The 21461-nt window shown below is 38.6% G+C and overlaps 1 protein-coding gene across 15 annotated transcripts in view; it reads right to left on the reverse strand.

Moving 5' to 3' along the window:
- Positions 1-21461, reverse strand: part of RAPGEF6 (Rap guanine nucleotide exchange factor 6) — a 247086-nt gene that overhangs the window by 131586 nt on the left and 94039 nt on the right. For 14 of the 15 annotated variants that reach the window (XM_043491153.1, XM_043491154.1, XM_038413806.2 and 11 more), the window contains one exon: positions 6670-6813. In XM_043491153.1, coding sequence (XP_043347088.1) covers positions 6670-6813 — 144 coding nt within the window. Of the gene's footprint in view, positions 1-6669; positions 7388-21461 lie in introns of those variants that run through there. The other variant, XM_043491156.1, reaches the window with a different exon arrangement.

Raw genomic sequence — 21461 nt, forward strand, 5'->3', positions numbered from 1 at the left:
TGTACCGATTTAACTGTCAGTGGGGGCATTTGTGGGGCACTGACAGCCCAAGCCTTGGTGTGGTTGGGATCTGGCTGTCTGGTACCAGGGACTGACAGCTAGAACAGTCTGACATAAGCAATGCAGTGTCTACACTACACTGTTAGTGACCTAACTACATCAACCCAAGTACTATGCCTCTCATGGAGGTGGAGTTATTAATTTGGTGTAGTGGGAGACTTTCATCAGTGGGAGCAACATTGCAATGTAGACTCTTACAGAGTTAGGTCAACGTAACCTGCCTTAGGTTGACCTAACTCTGTAGTGTAGACCAAGCCTGCATTTCCTGGACCTGACAAAGAGCTCTGTGTAAACTCAAAAGCTGGTCTCTCTCACCAGCAGAAAGATATTACCTCACCCACTTTGTCTCTCTAATATCCTGGGGACCAACTTGGCTACAACATATTTAAAATGTTACATTTAAAAAACATCCTAGCTGCTTCCACATAATGACAGAATTTTTTTTAAACAACCATATGCCATTACATTATTAATTATGTACTATTAAAGCTAAATTTTATAAAAGCTGTACTCTTGACAGTAACCCCCTGAAACGTGTAAATTGTTGTGACCTGGTTCTAGTTTTTCCACATCTGTCAGAAATGCTTACTAAATAAATGACTACCCTTATGAGACCGATTATAAAAAACAAACCGTAATTTATTTAGTGCATATTCCATATATGCCCATTGCGATGATTATTTTTTTAAATTAAAAAGGCTGGTAACATTGTCTATCAGACTGAGCATTGGACTGGGAACTACTACTGCTCCTGATCTGCTATGTCTCCTTGGTCTCTGTCTCAGTCTGCCCATCTGCCAAATGGGGATAAGTGTACCTACCTAGCAGAAGTACTGTGAAAAACTCATGTCTGGTTACAAATAGAGTACAAATCTATGTAAATGGTAAAATGTCTTCTGCGTGAGTAAGGGAAAGGGAGGGATTAACCTTGCCATTATAAAATCAATTTTTCATCCTGTTAGGGGGAAAAAAATCCACTGATATTTCCAGAGAGTAAAAATACTGTTGTGACTATACAAACAAACATGCAAACTTTCACGTTCACAAAACTAAATTAACTAAACCAATGTTGGTCCATTTTTTTCCTTTAACCATTTTTAAATTACCTACATTAAGAGGAAAAATATGAATGCACAGAGAAGGCAATATAAGCAAAATGCAAGAGGAACTCTGCACTTTTATTGCAATTTGCATTTTAATTATTGTAAATTCATGTAGTTTACTGAAATAACCCTCTTAGCTTCTAGTGCTTTTCCCCCATACCACCAAGTAACAGTCACTTGGAAATTAAGAGTTTAAAATACTTTAATAAAGTTAAATTAAAACTATTTGGGAGACAAATGACTAATATGGGACTAGATCTGCAGCTGCTCTGTGTATAAAACTTCCTCTGACATAAAATAGGCGTTCCAGACATGCAGCAGCTGCAAACTCAAGTGTCTGAACAGTGGCACTTAACAAGTTATGTTTTATAAAAACAAAGATTAACCTTATTCTTAATCATGAGTCACACTGCATTTAATGTGCAGAAATTTTCATATTTAAGAGGTTAAGGGGGCAACATGGAGAGTCCCCATGCATAGGAATAACACAAGGGAGCTTTAGAGTTTTAGACTGGAATAAACCAACAGAAACTCTGAATCATGAACAAATAAAAACTTTAATTCTAGGTTAGGTCTTCAGCAAAAAACAAACAATAACAAAAAAACGGTGTTTTATTAATTTAGGGTAGATAACTCAGATTAAATTAGCAACGCAGGCAATGCAAATTAACTAGGGTTAGCAGCTTGAGTTACAGGCTATACAATACCTGGGGCTGAATTCAAGCTGCCAACTTGAGTTATAAGTTGAACTGTTGTGTCTTCGCTGCAATTTTAGCCCAAGTTAAGAACACACTTTTGTGTCTGTGTGTGTCCATGCGCAATGGAGAATTAACCTTAGAGATTAAAAAGTTACATGTGCCAGAGAGCATTCAGGCTACGTCTACACAAGGATAAAAAACCCTACTGCAGCTGGCCTGCGTCAACTGACTTGGGCTTGAGGGGCTGAAAAATTGTTGTATAGTTTCAGGCTTGGACTGGAGCCCAAGCTCTGAGACCTTCCACCCTCGCAGGATTCCACAGCTTGGGCTCCAGCCCGAGCATCTATAAAACAATTTTTCAGCCCAGCAGCCCAAGCCCCATGAGTTTGAGTCAGCTGACTAATCCAGCTGCAGGTTTTTTTTAATCCCTGTGTAGACATACCTTTAGAGTCAGAAACTCACATAAATAATGCTATGTTGTACACTTATGACCTACGAAGCATCCCAGTGTCAGAGGGCAAAGAATTCAATGGTATCAGGTAATGAGTTTCAGCTGGCCTGACCAATTGGGTGTACCCCAACTCACTATGATTATAATCTATATCTAAAAAGATGCCATGCAAGATATCATTGGAAAACTACTAACTCACAGATCATTAATATTCCTGCATAATGGATACACAGAGTGTACATAAAAAGTTATGAATATATGCTGAAATTATGAGAGGCATGTCAGAGGAGTTGGTAAACAGCCTGGCTTAGATAAAGGAATATGTATTTGATTCTCTGACCAGCCCAGTCTTCAGGCAAAGACAACAACGGTCCATTTTTACAGATTAGGTAAACAAAACTATTAAGATAACAAGTGAGGGAAGAAAGAACGTAGAGCTTCCTTTACTACCAGACTCCATGTCACCTTCTTCACAGCTTGAATAAACTTTACTTTGAGGGGTAAATCAGAAGAATCCATTTCAAAGGCTTACTGCTCTATAAAGGCAGGGGGCTGAATCTCAAGTGATAAACAATTGAATCAACTGATTGTATGCAATATTACTTTATTATACAAATGTATAAAGTGAGGGCTTTTTCTGGAAGCTAATGGCAGAGTGGTGATCCATATCATTGTGAAATGTATGTATTGACACTATATGAGAAATATGAATACTTAATGATATTATGCTTTAAAGTCTGTGACCAAACAGGGAGAAACAGATTCCCTCTCAGACAGGAGAGATGGCAGCTATTTACCTGTTTCCAATGTAAATTAAGCAAGGTGTGACCAAAAACAATGAAAGTCTCATTTACATAGAAATCAACAAGGGGATGAGAAGACACAGGAAGAAAAAACAGCAGGAGGTCATCCTGCCTCTTGAAACAAAGTTACTGAACTTTGGAAGATTTAAGCAAAGACAGAAGTCATCTTTGGCATCCATCACAAGACAGACACAATGGAAAAGAGCTCTTGCAACCTGGGAAAGATGGATCCTTCAACCAAATAGATGAGGTTTTAAGTCTCTGGAAACTGAACATAGGTTAGAAGCATGCTTTGGCAAAGATATTTTACCCTCTGTGGAAGGTCCTGACTGAGGAAAAGCTAGCCATGGTTGGGAAGAACGCAGACTGGTCAGAGAAACCATCTTGAACAATGCTTGTACCATGCTAGATTAAGTTTTAGATTTTTAGATGTGTGTTTTCACATTTATTTGCTTGTAATCCTATCTTTATTCCTTTTACTTGGCATCACTTATCTATGTTCTATTGTTAATGAATTTGTTTTATTTTTACTCTAGACCAACTCAGTGCTGTGTTTAAAGGGAAGGGTGTATTTACCCCAGTTAATAAGCTGTGATGTGCTTTTTGTGTCTTTACAAGAACAAATGAACCATATTATTTCTCTGAACTGTCCAGGAGATGGATGGGACGTTACAGAGTACATGGTTTTGGGAAAATTCGGGACTGGAAGTGTGTTAGGGTCACCTTGCTGGTTGTAACTAAGATCAGAGTAGAGCTGTATATTGTTTGCTGGGGTCAGAGCTGCTGAACAAGTGCTATCTAGTACACAGACTCTTCAGGGTGTGATCTGCATGCTTGTAGGCTCGGTGTGAGCAGTGTAAGGCAGGTTGCAGGGAAAGTCATGACCACCCCTCCTTGGTCTAGATTGCCCCCGAAGACTCATGGACTACAGGACTTTAAATACAAATACCTAAAATGAACTGATTTATACCGTGAATGTAACACGAGTGCAATATGGAATAACGTGATCATTAAATAGGGCTTAGATACAAGATCTATGAAACCACATTCAGCCTCTATCAAAGAGCAGCTAGCAGCAGGCAGAAAAGTGAAATAACGTACTGCAATTATTAATTATAATCCTGTCACTGGGGCAAATTTGTTGGAAAGTTTGTAAACAACTTTCCAGCTTTGGGAGGGATGCTATTGCAATGTCTTGCCTATTGTGAACTACAGTCAAAGTTTCTCTACACCACCTTTAATCACGAACAGTTAAATCTATAAGATTTTTAAGAGTCCGATTCCTGAAAATCTTTTCACACATTGTATACTGCTTATTATTTTTTCATCATTGTTCCTGAAAAGCTGACATTGATCAAGTTGTAACTGTAATCACAATTATATATAGAGATATCCCCGGTGCATAGTGTTATAGACAGATATAAGGACGGTAATTATGAACTACTGTCAGATGATAAAAATGTATGTATTGATATGCTGAAATGTGAAAAGGTAATTATGAGAGAGTCAATGGTTTAACTGAGATTTTCAAAACCTTAGGGAACCAATGATCTTATATTAGCAGTATATTCGCTACTCAGTGTGCACAAGTAACTCACACCAATGCTAATGGGAGTTATATCTGCATATGAAGAAGAAACCATATTACTTAATGCAAGATATTTTACCAAATTATTTTACAAAACTTTGACTACTTTTAGTGAAATCTGCACACACTTTTTTTCTTTTTATAATTTTGTTACTTGCTGAATGTGGAGCAGGTAACTGTATTCTATTATGTTTTGATTTCTTAGTCATCAGTCGATTTGTCCACTGAAAAGCTTTTTTGCTACAGAAATTATCTGAAACTCTCATACAGGTAGCAAAATCTCATGATCTATAAATGTTATTGGGTTTTACTTCAGTCAGCGATAACCAGCTGAGATAACCAACTGACAGATTTTCTTCCAGAAATGTAGTTTGTGCAACCAAACTCCATGGAATTAAACTTGGTGGCTAAAATAGTTGACATTGTCCCCTTGTACCCTTCAAAATCACACAGACAGAATCACAGGATCTGTTGTTCACAAGATTCTCTCTTCCTTACAAAGTGGTCAAAGGATGAAAACTTTGAGAACTACTATTTTCTGTGCTGATTCAGCCTTAAATAGATGTAATGGAGGAAGAAAGATGTATATTTTGTCACAATCATAAAGGCTAGACCTTCATCCATGATCAAACCCTTACGCATTTCCCAGAGCTAGGAGACATAAATTCTCACTTCAGTAACTAGCTCAGTTTGTTTACTAATTCTTGACACAGAACAGAATACATCACACATCCTGAAATGAGGAGATATAGGAAGCTGAACCTAAAGTATACACAATTACAGTAACAATAGCCTTTCTGCTTAGAAGACAAATGCCAACATAACCTCTACTCCCTGAAGTGCCAATGTTTTGGAGTTTTTAAAATTATCTTCTAAAAACATTAATATTAATCACGTCAAAGACCTAATTTACTCAAATATAGTCAGAAAGTAGTTGAATTTCAGGTTTAATGATTGTGTTTCAAATGCTTTGCAAGCCTCCCAACTAGAAGAGACCATCAAGGTTGTTTTTTTTTTTGTTTGAGAGAGTTACTTAATTTGTTTGCCTTTTTCTGGCCTGAAGACTCATTAAAATTTGGCTCCACTACACCCTAACATTATAAAATAGCAGAAAGTATAATTTCTGGTAATGTGAACATTTTTCACGATAATTTGTTTGATTTATTGGTAATCTGATTTAATGTCAAATCAACAAAACATCTAGAATAATTACTTTCAAATGAAACCTTTTGTGTGGACCACACACATACAACCCACCACTAATAGGATTTTAGTATGCAATTACACAACACTAGGGGAAAACAGAAACCTGTAGAAAAAATATTGTGGCCTGAGAATCACAGCTGCATTTACCTTGGCACAATACAGATTTATATATTTAGCAATATTTAGTGTGGCAATATTTAGTGTGGCAAATACCCTGTTGGATGGCTAATTTCATCTCATCAAATTCTGCTATTTTCAAGTAAACTCTCCGATCTTTATACCAAATTGAACAACAGGTGAAACATTAAGATATGCCTTCATATTGTACAGTAGCTAGGATTTCATAAAATACTTTTCAACATGATCTAAACTGAATAGAAAAAACAATTTCAACATTTTAGGATGAGTACTTGATTTAAAGATATTACAAAAACAACAACCAAGTATCCATGGAGGTCTTTGAGAAGGACAATCCTTTTCACTGACCAATGATCTTCTAAGCATTTTCACTATTACACACAGCTGCAGATCCATAAACCAAAGCATTTTTTCTCTCAACTGCTGAACCTGAACTGCCACCTATAGCTATGAAATCTAAAGTGTTCTCTGTGTTCTCCAAGGATAAAACTGTTTACAGATAAAAAAAACAAAAACCTCTCTCTTTTATCTCCTTCTGTCTTTGACCCTAAAAAACCCAAATGCTCAGACAATGAGAAACCAACTAGGATGATCAGTTTTTGTTAGTGGAAAACATGCTCACCGAAAGATAACTGCTAGCATCCACATTGTCTGTGATGGTCTGACGTTCTCCCCGCTGGTTAATCTTCCTAAACCTTCGTCGAGACTGCCTGAGGGGAACTTCTCTTTGCAGGATATTCTCTTCATTGTCTTTGGAATTCTCCACCTGAAACACATGTTCAGGATCCTGGTTAAACATCCAATTCTTCCATATTATTGAAAGTCGGTGGAGTTTTATCAAGCTCATGAGGAAGGCATTAACATTAGCTAAGAACAATTAAGTCTTTCTTAGGAAACAGACTACACACATTTCTTAAGCAAATGCTACGTGTCTTGAAATGATGTTATTACAATGAGCTGGAGGCCACAGTTTCCTTCCAGGAAACAGTAAAAAAAAGTCCCCTCTCCCCAACGCATACATATCCTTTAGACAAAATCATGTACATGTTGTAAAGACTTCTCATTGCACTTACACACACTACACCATAACAATTAAAATAATTACATATTGCTCAGTTCAAGGGGCATCATCAACTCAAAAAAATACATTTGACCATTTTGTACTCCCTATGGTTATGAGGTTGCTCATTAAAACATGTTAGCTACTTTGTTTTAAATAATATAATATGATTTTACAAAGTCTTTGCAGTGTAGACAGGGCACATCATGCTTAAAAATGTGTTAGGATTGTCCGTGACCAGCTAGGTCCTAGTCCATCCATCCATCCATCCAACAACTATAAGATCTCAATCCTTTATTAATGACCACTTCACTGAACAAATATAAAACAACTTTAAAAAGAAGTAACTAGAAACTGCAGTGAGCATTTCACACTCAACTTTATTTGGGTATAAAAATTTTTAAAAGGTATTTAAACATATGAACACAGGTAAACATTAAGTACTGTTCTTGTATCTAGCTTGTTCTAATTCCATTTCCTCCCCTCCCCCCCAAACCCCCCCAAAAAGCAGGCCCATCCTTCCACATTTCCTTCTGATGTCTTGGAAAAACATATCACAGCAGGAAACAGAACAGACATGTATATACAAATAAGGCTACATCCAAGCAAAGAATTCTTCTAACATATCTTTAATACATAGCAGTTTCTACTTTCTTATTTCACATATTTAAAATATTTAAATTTGGAAATTCAAAAACACAGCTATAAAAAATTCCTACTGAAACAGAAACCGACAACTTTATTGACTCTTAGCAGTCATCTCAGTATACCTTCGTAAATTTACTCAAGTTCAGAAATATACAAGGAAGAATGGAAACAAAAAAGAGACAGAAAGAGTTGGAAGACAGTAAATAAGCAAGTAACTAAGAACATAGAAGTTATTCATGAATATGTCAAGCACAACCCACATTCTACATTAACTGAAGCAGCAGGTCTCTATGTCAGGAGGAGAATATAAACAATCCTTTAAAAAAAAAAAAGTTTAAAATATAAACACAGAAAAAAATAACATCACTTGAAAATAGACACAGTATAATTGCCTTTCTAGCAAGGCAATATACGAGAAGTTATGCTCATGACTGGTAAAAAGATTTGCGTCCACCTGGTCAGACATTACAGTTGGGAAGAAAACAAAAAATTCAACCTCACACCACACTAGTACCTAAAAGGAGGCAACTAAGCAGGTGTCGTACTAGCATTTAACAATAGTTCACAGGGATTTTATTATAGGTTTGCAAAGGCAGAGGTAAAAGACTAAAGCAAAAAGTGGATTTTTACTTATTGATAACACTACTGTCGGACCCATGAAAGTGGCCGTGGCCAAAATCTTGAAGTTTAGCTTCTTATAAAGTTGTCCTGTTAAAGTAGCCAAAATAATTAAATACATTTCATTTAATCTTGCGCGCGCACACACACAAACACACAATACATGCAGCGCTTTACTAAATGTATTATATGCTTCTAGAGTCAGGAATGGCAGAAGCTTCCTAAAAGTGTGGGGGGGGCCCCCCCGGTGCCCAAAACCATGGCCTCGCCTCCCCACCCCACACCACCCCTTCCCCGGAGGCTCTGCCCCTTCTCCCAAGGCCCCGCCCTCATGCCACCTCTTTCCCCCAAGGCCCAGCACTGCCTCTTTCCCCTGAGGCCCTGTCCCCTGTTCACTCCTCTCCGCCCCCTCCCTCCCATCGCTCACCTTTACCACCAGTAAAACGTGGGGCAACCACGATGCCCAGGCCTTCCCTGTTCTGATACCCCTGTCTAAAGTCCTGTGAGCTGTCAAGTACTTAGGACAAGATGCTTAGCGTCATTGCACAGACTACAATGGGAACTAAGGGTGCTCAGCACCTTGCAGGAGCAGATACAACATTATATATTTTTGACACTGAAGTTCACAACATGACTATTCATTTTTCAGAGAGTCTTAGGACTGTGGCAAAATAATACTGTACTATACTGTGAGAGGAAGCTATTTTTCTTCCCTCATTCTAAGTGAAACTAAGCAAATTAGGTATGAAAATGTTTTTGCTTTCTGTTAACAACTAATGAATCAACTGTTAGTGGAAACTAAGTAATTAAGGCACCTGCTTCCTTCAGTTAATATGGCTACTGTACAACAAAAGAAATACCAAAAAAGCTGGGAAGCCCTTTGTACCACAGCACATGTAAGCATCCTATTTTCTACAGAATTCTGATTCCCGTCCAAAGCAGCAGAGGTCTCAAAACCTACACTAGTAGGCTATATTAGAGCAACCTTTATAAGTAGTTAGAGTTAATAAATGATCAATCAATTGTTGTAGAATCCAGCAAGTCAATAGATTGCTTCCACCAATGTGTTTATTATAGGCAGTGCAAGTAGTGATGCCTACAGTTAACGTAGCCTGACACTTCCTATTATATAAAGACTGTGTTTTTGGGTGCTTATAACTTTGCCAAACAAACTGTTCAGGCTGAAGTTTTCCATACTGGATGTCTGCCTCAGGCAGAATTTGTTTTGAAAGTTTCTGCAAAAACGATTCAGCCATTTCTGAGAAAAAAGGTTAGCAAAAAAAAAAAAAAAAAAAACCAACACACATTGTTTTGCCCATGTAAAAAATTTCTTCCAAGAGTAGCCCTAGCAGGGACTTGAAATCTGGCAGTGGGATCACTGTAATGTCCATAATATGACTTTTGCCATAAAATATTCCCAAATCTGGCCACGTTATAAACCTCCGAAAATCTCAGTTCACACAGGCCCAGTAAAGACTTGTTAGAAATTTGGCAGCTCAATTCTCCAAAGATTCGAACTATGCTGAACCTGCTCATTCCCCTCATAGCTCCTATGGGCAGACCAAACCGCATATGCATCATCCCCACAGAGTGGCTGAGCATGCTCCATCACGAGGCTGCAGAGGTTTAGCAGGACTTTCCCTTGCAACTGCTTCTTCCACCTGCCTAAGGTCACTGTGGCACCAAGCACTGTAACTCAAAGGAGAGAGATTGTCTCTCATATGCTTTCAGTGTTCCTCCTGATGTTCCCAGGCAGTGTGTGTTGGGGTGGGTAGGGAGGATTGAGAAGGAGAGGCTAGGAGCATGGAAGGTTTAGGGGACAGAAGCAGAGGAATGGGGCAAGGGACAGGAGTCAGATAGAGGAGTGGGGTGGATAGACGGGGCAAGAGCTGGGGAAGTAGAAGGAAGAAGCAGCAGCAGAATAGGGAGGAAGGGAACAGGCAGGAGCCAAGCTCCTATGGAAAATATAGGATGAGATCATGTAATTAAAGACTAACATAATACCTACAAAGAAGCTGATTAAAGTTGCAGAGGCAAATTTAACTCTCAAATTTCCAAACTTTTGAATGCTTGACTTTGAAACTTTTATGTTTCTAATGTAATTTTTTGGGATATAACCACCATTTATATAATACACACTCCTCAAGTCTGTAACATGCTTATAACATCTATTAATCATCATCAACTATTTATAAATAAAACCTTAATACAAAGCATTACATAGACATTTGATACCCTCCACTAGCTGCTAGTGACCAAAACGGATCTACATCTCTCAAAAATTTGAGATGCATGTCTTTAATGAAATTAAATCGCTGAAAAAAAAAATCATGGAAGAGATTAAGGTAGGAAAAAAATTATACAAAATCCAAGAATATTCTTAGCAGGGACTGAAATTCAAGCCAACCTAACTCACTAGAAATTTGTCTCTTTTTTCCCTCCTCTTTGTAGTGCTCTCAACAATCTATTCTTCAGGCCAGGCTCCTTCTTACAGCAGCCTGAGAGGAATCGTATTATAAATAGGAGCAGAAGGGGAAGCAAGTATTTTAGCAGAAAGGAGACCTAGCCTTTCCTATATCAATTCCCTAGTCAAAGGGGTGCTAATAAAATAACTCTATAAAGCGAATGAAAGCTCTTCCTCTATTTTTCTTGTTTGTGCTGACACTTTTCACACCATATAAAGCACCGTTTGGAAAATATTGTCCATTAAAATACATTTGAAGTGGTTTTGTAAAATTTGCCATTTTGCTCCAGGAAATTACTATGTATGCCAGTGCTACAAAGTGAGCACAGCCAGTACCTCATCAGCTCACTCCAACTTGACTTATTTGAAGGCAGAGGAGCAGCAGAGCGGCTTACCCACTAACATCCCCAGGACAGGAAAGCTGCACCCAAGAGAACAGTAAGAGTGCTGGGAATGGGGAGGGTTTTAGGGATCTTTCCCTGGCAAGGATGATCTCCCAAAAGACAGGCTGTGGGGGGGTCCCACTGAGAAAAGTGGGGCTTCACACCATCAAGAAGGACTAAAGTGGCTGTGCTGGCAGAGGGACAGAAGAGGTCTGAGAAGGAGTGTAGATATGGCAGAAGACACCAGAGTATGGTATGGTGAGACTCCCAGCAGAGGCTGATAGAAGGTCCTGTTAGGAAGAGTAAGGACTTAAAAACTATATCCACTCAGTGTGGGAAATGGATTATATTTGGGACTTTTTGTTATGGACTGAGTTGCACTATGATTTTATTAATAAACCAACCCAAAGGAAGGATATTATTGAAGCAAGACAGTCTGAAGTGGAATCCTTGGGTTACCTGAGAGGGAAAACTGATGCAGTCACATGTATCCAGCTATGACCAGCCATAAGAGGACACTCCAGGTGGGACCACCCTCTGATAGCCATTAGTAGCAATGCTTCCACCTTTTCTAAACATTAAATAACCATTCCTTTTGCATGCTGTTTCTTAAAAACGATGAGCTTCATCACCCCATGGAGATGTCAACCTGCCACTGTTGTAGATATTGGAATGCACTCACTTGTCAAACCTGATGATGGGTATTGTGAGGAGAGGTGGGAGGAGGAAATGGAGGAGAAATATAAGCCCTCATTCTTCATGCCATTAGCAACCTCTAATTGAGAGATGCTAGGGAAAAACTTCCCACGTGGGCTGGTTATTCAAAATTATTCATTACAGGATTTCATGCACCTTCCTCTGAAGCATCTGATACTTGCCCGGTACATAGAACACTAATGTGATCCTATATGGAAGTTCCTGTGAACAGAATGAAGCGTTGGGGAGCCTTGAACATTCTCTATTCTCAAGAACAGAGAATCAGTTGTCTTTTGATTTCCAAAATGCATGGCTCCACAGGAGATGAATTGCCAATTGTCAAAGGATTAAAATACAGATACTGCAGACTTGATACAGTGCTCATGGGTAACAATATAGGTTCACTAAAATGGAAAGTGGAACCCAGCACTAAGTAAAATATATTTTGGAAACAGCTGAAGGTACAGAGGATCACAGCACAGAGCCTTTAACATGCCTATTTTAGAAGATGACTTTTTGGCCAAGAGGTGGCTATAAATTTCTAGAATTAGGATATCAAAATTTAGGAGAAAATGCCTTTTTGACATAATTAGTTAGGAATATAAATCAAAGAATATTGTCACATTGATATATAGGTCAGACAGAACAGAAATAATATGGGTCTGCAGTTAGCATGTGGTAACTTCTATAAAAAGCTTTGAGTCTTGCGATGTATTAGATGCGTTTTTGAAAAGCAGACCGACTCACACAATAAGCCAGTTTTTCAAGACAGATGAGATGATAAACCAAAGGGAGTTAGATAACCATTATTCTCAGTAGATATCATGTGATCCAACTTTAACCTAAACATGCTGAGTGGATACAAAAGATGATGAAAAAGAGTAGGTCACAGACATACATCGAAGCAGGAAATATATGTGACAGCACACTATTAAAAACAAATGAAAGGCTCACATTTTTAAAACGCATTTTTTGTTTTTTAAATTACACTATGCTTGTAGACATATCGTTCTTTTAATGAATCATGCCTACTTCTCTACAAAATAGATAGATATCAAAATCCATGCCTTATGTGGAATAAGAAAGCAGTAGCATGAACTAGATGATGCAAGAATAATGCTTTTATAAGTACACTGCTACTAGATGTGTTACAATTGAAATTACATTTCATAACTACCAGTTGAAAATACAGAAATAGTATCCTAGAAAACTAATTATATCACTGGTCAGACATTTTCCTGCACAAAGAGCAATATTGCTATCAGTATGAAGTATATTGAATCTTCTTTACAGTATAGGAATCTTCCTATTGTAGAATATCAATATCTCTTTGTACTATTAGCCTAACTTTTTATTCCACCATAATCACACAAAATTAAAGCAATTAAATAGTACAGAGGAAATCTTTCAGCATTTAAAAGAAAGGGAATATATACCTAATTGAAATACTTACAAATATATTAAAAGAGCTATTAAAGGAATAGCTATACTGAAATGTTAAATTTTAAGAGGACTGGTAATGTAATTTTGTATTATGCAGTGGCATCAGTTACATTGGTTCTTAGACACAATATAAAACAATATTGTATGTGTGTGTGTGTGTGTGTGTGTGTACCACACAGACTATGCTGACAGCTTGTGCCACACACTCTCAAAGAAACTGCGGAACCACCTGATCAACATCCTCTACAGCAAACAGGGAAAGATTAAGAATGAGCTCTCAAAACTGGATACTCTCATAAAGAACCAACCTTCCACACAAACTTCCTCGTGGCTGGACTTTACAAAAACTAGACAAGCCATTTACAAAACACACTTTGCTTCTCTACAAAAGAAAAAGGACACCAAGCTATCTAAACTACTATATGCCACAAGGGGCCACAACAATGATTCCCGTAACCCACCCAGCAATATTGTTAATCTATCCAACTATACTCTTAGCCCAGCAGAAGAATCTGTCCTATCTTGGGGCCTCTCCTTTTGCCCCTCCACCCCCACGAACATGATACAGTTCTGTGGTGACCTAGAATCCTATTTTCGACGTCTCAGACTCAAGGAATATTTCCAACGTATTAACCCACAGAGACCTTCCTGCCAACATTACAAAAAGAAGGATTCTGGGTGGACTCCTCCTGAAGGTCGAAACAGCAGCCTGGATTTCTACATAGACTGCTTCCGCCGACGTGCACGAGCTGAAATTGTGGAAAAGCAGCATCGCTTACCCCATAACCTCAGCCATGCAGAACACAGTGCCATCCACAGCCTCAGAAACAACTCTGACATCATAATCAAAAAGGCTGACAAAGGAGGTGCTGTTGTCATCATGAATAGGTCGGAGTATGAACAAGAGGCTACTAGGCAGCTCTCCAACACCACTTTCTACAAGCCATTACCCTCTGATCCCACTGAGAGTTACCAAAAGAAACTACAGCATTTGCTCAAGCAACTCCCTGAAAAAGCACAAGAACAAATCCGCACAGACACACCCCTGGAGCCCCGACCTGGGGTATTCTATCTGCTACCCAAGATCCATAAACATGGAAATCCTGGACGCCCCATCATCTCAGGCATTGGCACCCTGACAGCAGGATTGTCTGGCTATGTAGACTCCCTCCTCAGGCCCTTCGTTACCAGCACTCCCAGCTATCTTCGAGACACCACTGACTTCCTGAGGAAACTACAGTCCATTGGTGATCTTCCTAAAAACACCATCCTAGCCACTATGGATGTAGAAGCCCTCTACACCAACATTCCACACAAAGATGGACGACAAGCCGTCAGGAACAGTATCCCCGATACTGTCACGGCTAACCTGGTGGCTGAACTTTGTGACTTTGTCCTCACCCATAACTATTTCACATTTGGTGACAATGTATACCTTCAAATCAGCGGCACTGCGATGGGTACCCGCATGGCCCCACAGTATGCCAACATTTTTATGGCTGACTTAGAACAATGCTTCCTCAGCTCTCGTCCCCTAATGCCCCTACTCTATTTGCGCTACATTGATGACATCTTCATCATCTGGACCCATGGAAAAGAAGCTCTTGAGGAATTCCACCATGATTTCAACAATTTCCATCCCACCATCAACCTCAGCCTGGACCAGTCCACACAAGAGATCCACTTCCTGGACACTACGGTGCTAATAAGCGATGGTCACATAAACACCACCCTATATCGGAAACCTACTGACCGCTATTCCTACCTATATGCCTCTAGCTTTCATCCAGATCATACCACTCGATCCATTGTCTACAGCCAAGCGCTACGATATAACCGCATTTGCTCCAACCCCTCAGACAGAGACAAACACCTACAAGATCTCTATCATGCATTCCTACAACTACAATACCCACCTGCTGAAGTGAAGAAACAGATTGACAGAGCCAGAAGAGTACCCAGAAGTCACCTACTACAGGACAGGCCCAACAAAGAAAACAACAGAACGCCACTAGCCATCACCTTCAGCCCCCAACTAAAACCTCTCCAACACATCATCAAGGATCTACAACCTATCCTGAAGGACGACCCATCATTCTCACAGATCTTGGGAGACAGGCCAGTCCTTGCTTACAGACAGCCCCCCAACATGAAGCAAATACTCACCAGCAACCACACACCACACAACAGAACCACTAACCCAGGAACCTATCCTTGCAACAAAGCCCGTTGCCAACTCTGTCCACATATCTATTCAGGGGATACCATCATAGGGCCTAATCACATCAGCCATACTATCAGAGGCTCGTTCACCTGCGCATCTACCAATGTGATATATGCCATCATGTGCCAGCAATGCCCCTCTGCCATGTACATTGGCCAAACTGGACAGTCTCTACGTAAAAGAATGAATGGACACAAATCAGACGTCAAGAATTATAACATTCAAAAACCAGTTGGAGAACACTTCAATCTCTCTGGTCACTCGATCACAGACCTAAGAGTGGCTATCCTTCAACAAAAAAGCTTCAAAAACAGACTCCAACGAGAGACTGCTGAATTGGAATTAATTTGCAAACTGGATACAATTAACTTAGGCTTGAATAGAGACTGGGAATGGATGAGTCATTACACAAAGTAAAACTATTTCCCCATGGTATTTCTCCCTCCCACCCCACCCCCCACTGTTCCTCTGATATTCTTGTTAACTGCTGGAATTAGCCTACCTTGCTTGTCACCATGAAAGGTTTTCCTCCTTCCCCACCCCCTGCTGCTGGTGATGGCTTATCTTAAGTGATCACTCTCCTTACAGTGTGTATGATAAACCCATTGTTTCATGTTCTCTGTGTGTGTGTGTATATATAAATCTCTCCTCTGCTTTTTCCACCAAATGCATCCGATGAAGTGAGCTGTAGCTCACGAAAGCTTATGCTCTAATAAATGTTAGTCTCTAAGGTGCCACGGGTACTCCTTTTCTTTTTGCGAATACAGACTAACACGGCTGCTACTCTGAAACCTGTGTGTGTACACACACACACACACACACACACACACACACACACACACACACACACACACACACAATCAAAAACCTTGAGTAATCAGCTGGAAATTGAGAAAACTTGTCAATATACAAATCTGACAAGAAAAAATAAATTTCTTATCTTTACACACACACCCATGCATGCGCCAGCTCCCTTAAATTGCAAGAGAATTTAAAAGAGACATTCATCGGAACTGGGGAAAATTCTTTGAACTAGGAAGAGAAAACCTACAACAATTTGACCATGTAAGTCTTAGACAATACTTTTCTGAAAAGAGGTTATTTCCTCAATAATTTTCAAATGATGCTGTTGTTTTTAGAAAATGGAACAATAATTTTACCACTGAAACCAAACATACTGCAAGCTGAGATAGTGCAGCCATGCCTAACTTGACAACTAAGTTGAGTTCCGAGTTCAATCCACCTCAATACAGTGGGGGTGGTCTATTTCAATATTGCCTGCCCTCAAAATTCAGAAATCATGAGTCAGGACCCCCCACCCCCACATTCATGAGGCTTTAAGAAAAGATTAAGTTAAGTTTTTTGGTCTATCGTCTGATTTTTGATCTCTTCCTCCTCACTCCCAAATTGGCACCAATTTTGGCCCCAACTGAAGGAGTTCGCCCTGATACAACTGAAATCAAATTATGCAAATTTGTATAAAGCGCTGCCTGAGGCTACAAAGGGCTTACTAGCTTCTTCCAAAATGCTAACGAAGTTATCCTGTGCTTCACACTAATTAATTATGTGCCCCAGTATCTGCACATCAATTAATTTTATACCCTCATACCCACATCAATTCTTCAGCCTCTGGTCCCACATCTGCCCGTTGCATCCCAGCAGCTCCAGGGTCTCTTCACCCCCATACTCTCTTACCTCCCAGGATTAGGACTCATTTTGACAGATGCTTATATTGCAGGTAAATATGAATCATCAGTTGCAACTGTTAAACAAGTGTATCTCTAGCTTCATTCTATATTTAGGGCTCAATTCAGACAGATGGGTTTGCATCTCTAAGCACAACAAGAGAATTTGGCAGATAAGACGGTGTTCATCTGAGTATCTGATATCAGAGCAGAACCTTTACATGTCTTTTTCTAAGTCACGGTAAAGAAAGCCACAGATAAACCTTGCAAATTTCTTTAGTTTACAAACACTAACAAAAGTGCATGGATATTTACAGATATTAGAAATTAACCAGGCAATCTAGATTTTGACAATAAAAAATTGCCATCTTGAAAAAAAAAATCTGCTATTGTTTTCCATCCCCGGAAGGTTGTGATGTAGAATATGCTGCTGAAGGAGCTTCCTCGGTCCTTATGAAGACAGGGTTTTGGATATACATTAATGGAGCTCTAGGGTGCTCCTAATTTTTCACCACTCCCTTTTTGAGGTCCTCTATCATGATCACACAGGGGGACATGGTGGATTTTATTTCATAATCTTAATTTATTTGACCGGATAAGCCACTATTAAAACAACATTAGGCAGCCTCTCTCTCACTACCAGGATACATGTCTGCCTCTGCAGCAGTCCATTAGCCTGAGAAGCAAAAAGCAATTTTTAGATGCTTCTAAAGTACACAGTTACAGTATTAGTCCTTATTTTCAGTGAGTAACAGAAAAGACCAGAATGACTGATTTAACAGAGTAGTCTCTAGTCAAAGATGTAATTTTATTGACTTAGCATTGACCACTGCAGAGTTAGTAGTACAAGAGCATTTCTGTATGGAGCAGCTTTCCCCATAAAGCATGATGCAAAGTGAAACTGAATAGGATCACATGATCTGACTCAATTTTACTCAACAACCAGTGCTAGTGGGTAACGTCCTTCTGTTCACAGACACCATGCTGCTCTTGTGAAATCATCTGCTTAAAGAAGAAAAAAGGAAGCACCAAGAATGGAAGTGGGGAAAGATGCAGTTAGATCTGCTGCAATACACCACAATACAGTTAGATCTGCTGCAACTTTTGGCTACGTCAATTAGGATATGATTAAAATCATCAGTTTAACAATAAACAGGTCTATTTGTTAATCCAGTATATCACCTAGTTTCCTAAATATGATTTGCCATGCCCATCCATGTTCTACCTGTTATCCTCATTAACTTAACTTAGGCTGACCACATTTATGGCCTTTAAAACAGGTCAGTTCTCAAAGGAATCCCCTTAAGAAATTGATTTATATTCTAGGAAGAAGGAGGAGAGAACAAGAGATGTGAAAATCTGTCAGCAAACCTATTAATAAACTATGCTGCACTTGTATGTGATTAAGTGGCAAATACTTGTTGTTTTTATCTGGTCCTCATATAAACTGGGTGAACTGCTAAATTTGTAAGCAAAAACAAACAAAAAAAACCAACTGAAAACCAAAAATTAAATATGAGAGAAAATTAGGGAACTGAACTCCAGGCTTCTATGAGGCTGTGAAGATAATTACCAATGTGTACACCATGAGCCTGTCCCTTTTTTTTAATTTAAATTCCATGTAGAAATGTAACAAGCTTTGTTGATTTAATCTGTTATGTTTAGCTATAAAAGGTGAAAGCTAACATCATGGAGAAGAAACAATGTGTTTTAGTAATTTGCTTGTCCTAGTTGGAAAATACACTGAAGTTCCAGAAAGGAATTTAAAAGACTCAGATATTTCTCTGCACTGCCTAACTGGAATTTAAGAATACTTTTAATTGTATACATACTATTGAACACAAATAGTTTAAAATATGGTACAGGAGTATAAAAGTTATGTATTTCTCTCCAGCAACGTCTACAATGTGCTTGATGATTACCAAACAGCTGGACTGAGAAATTATATTTCTAGATATTAAATGAAATATAATTCATAAAAATATATTTATGGTATCATTGGTTCAATTACAAACATTATCCAGAGGCGAAGGGATTTTCTGCAAATATTAGAGGGCACGTTTTGATTTCTAAAATAGCATGTTTGAAACTTTAACAAAATATGAACCCTACCTATCCCAAGCTGGTATGATACTATCCAGTGAAATATCAAAACCAAAGGAACATTTAACTTTGTTGTGGCTCACGTGAAAATAAGTTTGGAATGATCTGAATCAAGATACCAAGTGATCTGTCAGATTCAGGTAACACAAAGCACCACTTCTGAAAACATAACAAATAAATAAAACTGTGGAGCTGACCTAAATTGGAAGAGTGATTGTATACATTGGGCCTCTTCCAATTGCCACTCAAATTGATGTAAAATATTTTCAGTTGACTTCAATGGGAATTGGACTGGGCCAGTTGGGGTCAAAACTCACATTGTCTTTCTGGATATATTTCAGCCTTTTCTACATATTTCTTTGCAAAAATAGGCTGGATTTTGGTTTCTTCTTGAAAAAGTTTTGTTTTCAGTGTTGCTAACTGATTATTTTATTGTGAAATACATCATTTAGTAACTTTATTAAAGCTCTATTTATTGGAATCAAGTGATTGCATGAAAATCTCAGCTTTCGTTTTTAAAAATGTAAGATTCTAGCCCTCATGGTTGCAGAGAAAAGCTAGAAAATATGAAGCAAGTGTACATTATTGGCACAGAAACCAAGAAAAATAAAAACAACCCAACTTTTATGTTTTGTTTGTTTTTAAAAAGCTCATGATTTTAATCAAAAATCATGATTGGGAGGAGGGGGACTGAGGCATGGTTTTTTAGTACTTGAGTTCGCAATACTGGGTTTTACAATTATGCTGAAGACAGATCTCTACAGGAAAAATCTCAATCAGTTTCTGCTGAGTTTTGCAAATGACTACTACCTAAAGTAACCAGCCGGACAACTTCTGCATGTGATGTTTTAGTAGCTATTTTCCCTTTAGCTTATCCTATCCATTAAGACTTAATGATTAAGTGTTCTTTTACACATATCTATATAGTTTTAAAGGGAAATTTACTGATAAGGGCATCTGTATTTCCTAGGGCTTGTACGCTTACAAGTTTTTTGACCAGAGATTATGTTCTGTGTCATTTTGCAAATCACATTGGTAGCTAGTGAGTCATGAGTTAGCATTTTAGGGAAAAATCAATCATCATAGAATTTTTTTTCATGACACAGCAATGAGTCATTTCCCACTTCAGAGAGTTCTTGCATCAGACAGGAGTTTCAACACAAAATGCATGCAATTTGTCCAGACAACAATGTACCAGGTTTACTAATGAAACTATGCATTAATACTTTGTAATAAAAAAATTGTTCCTAAATTACTTATAAAAAATAAGCCAAATTCTTCTCTCAGTTAAATGAGTCTAAATCCACTGACCTATATGGACATTTACACAAAGCAGGATTTGGCCCAAGAACTCTCCTTAAAATGTCCGATTTCCACATTTAAAGGATCACAGTTATTGTAAATACATAAAACCTAAAAATGATCAGAGAAATGAAATTTGGAACTAGGATAGTCTATGACTGTGGGATATAGAGGTTCCAGAGAACTTCAGATCAGTTTTACATTAGAAGGTATAAAAATCTGGCTCAGCCCACCTGCCATGTACTGGGTAGCAGTAATTAATAGGCAAAAATTTGAAGTGGTAATAAGCAAAATAATGCCTGAGGCATTTCACATAGTATTTCTGTATATATCATCAAAACAGCCCGAAAGAGTCCAAGAAATTATGAACATCACCACCACAGCTAACACTTGTTCTTGAGAACGTACAGGACAATCACGAATGTACATGGCATTTTCTTACCTCAGAAATGTTGTGGAAGTGGCCCAAACTAATCTACTCCTCAGCCCCGGCTTCCTTTTTTCTTGTTAAACTACTAATGCCAGCCACCCGTTAAATGCCTGTTATATTGCTAATTTAAAAGGACAAAAAGAAAAGGAGTACTTGTGGCACCTTAGACACTAACAAATTTATTTGAGCATAAGCTTTCGTGAGCTACAGCTCACTTCATCGGATACATTCGGTGGAAAATACAATGGGGAGATTTATATACACACACACACACAAACACAGAGAACATGAAACAATGAGTTTTATCATACACTCTGTAAGGAGAGTGATCACTTAAGACGAGCCATCACCAGCGGGG

The sequence above is a fragment of the Dermochelys coriacea genome, chromosome 8 (assembly GCF_009764565.3).
Source record: "Dermochelys coriacea isolate rDerCor1 chromosome 8, rDerCor1.pri.v4, whole genome shotgun sequence".
Lineage (NCBI taxonomy): Eukaryota > Metazoa > Chordata > Testudines > Dermochelyidae > Dermochelys > Dermochelys coriacea.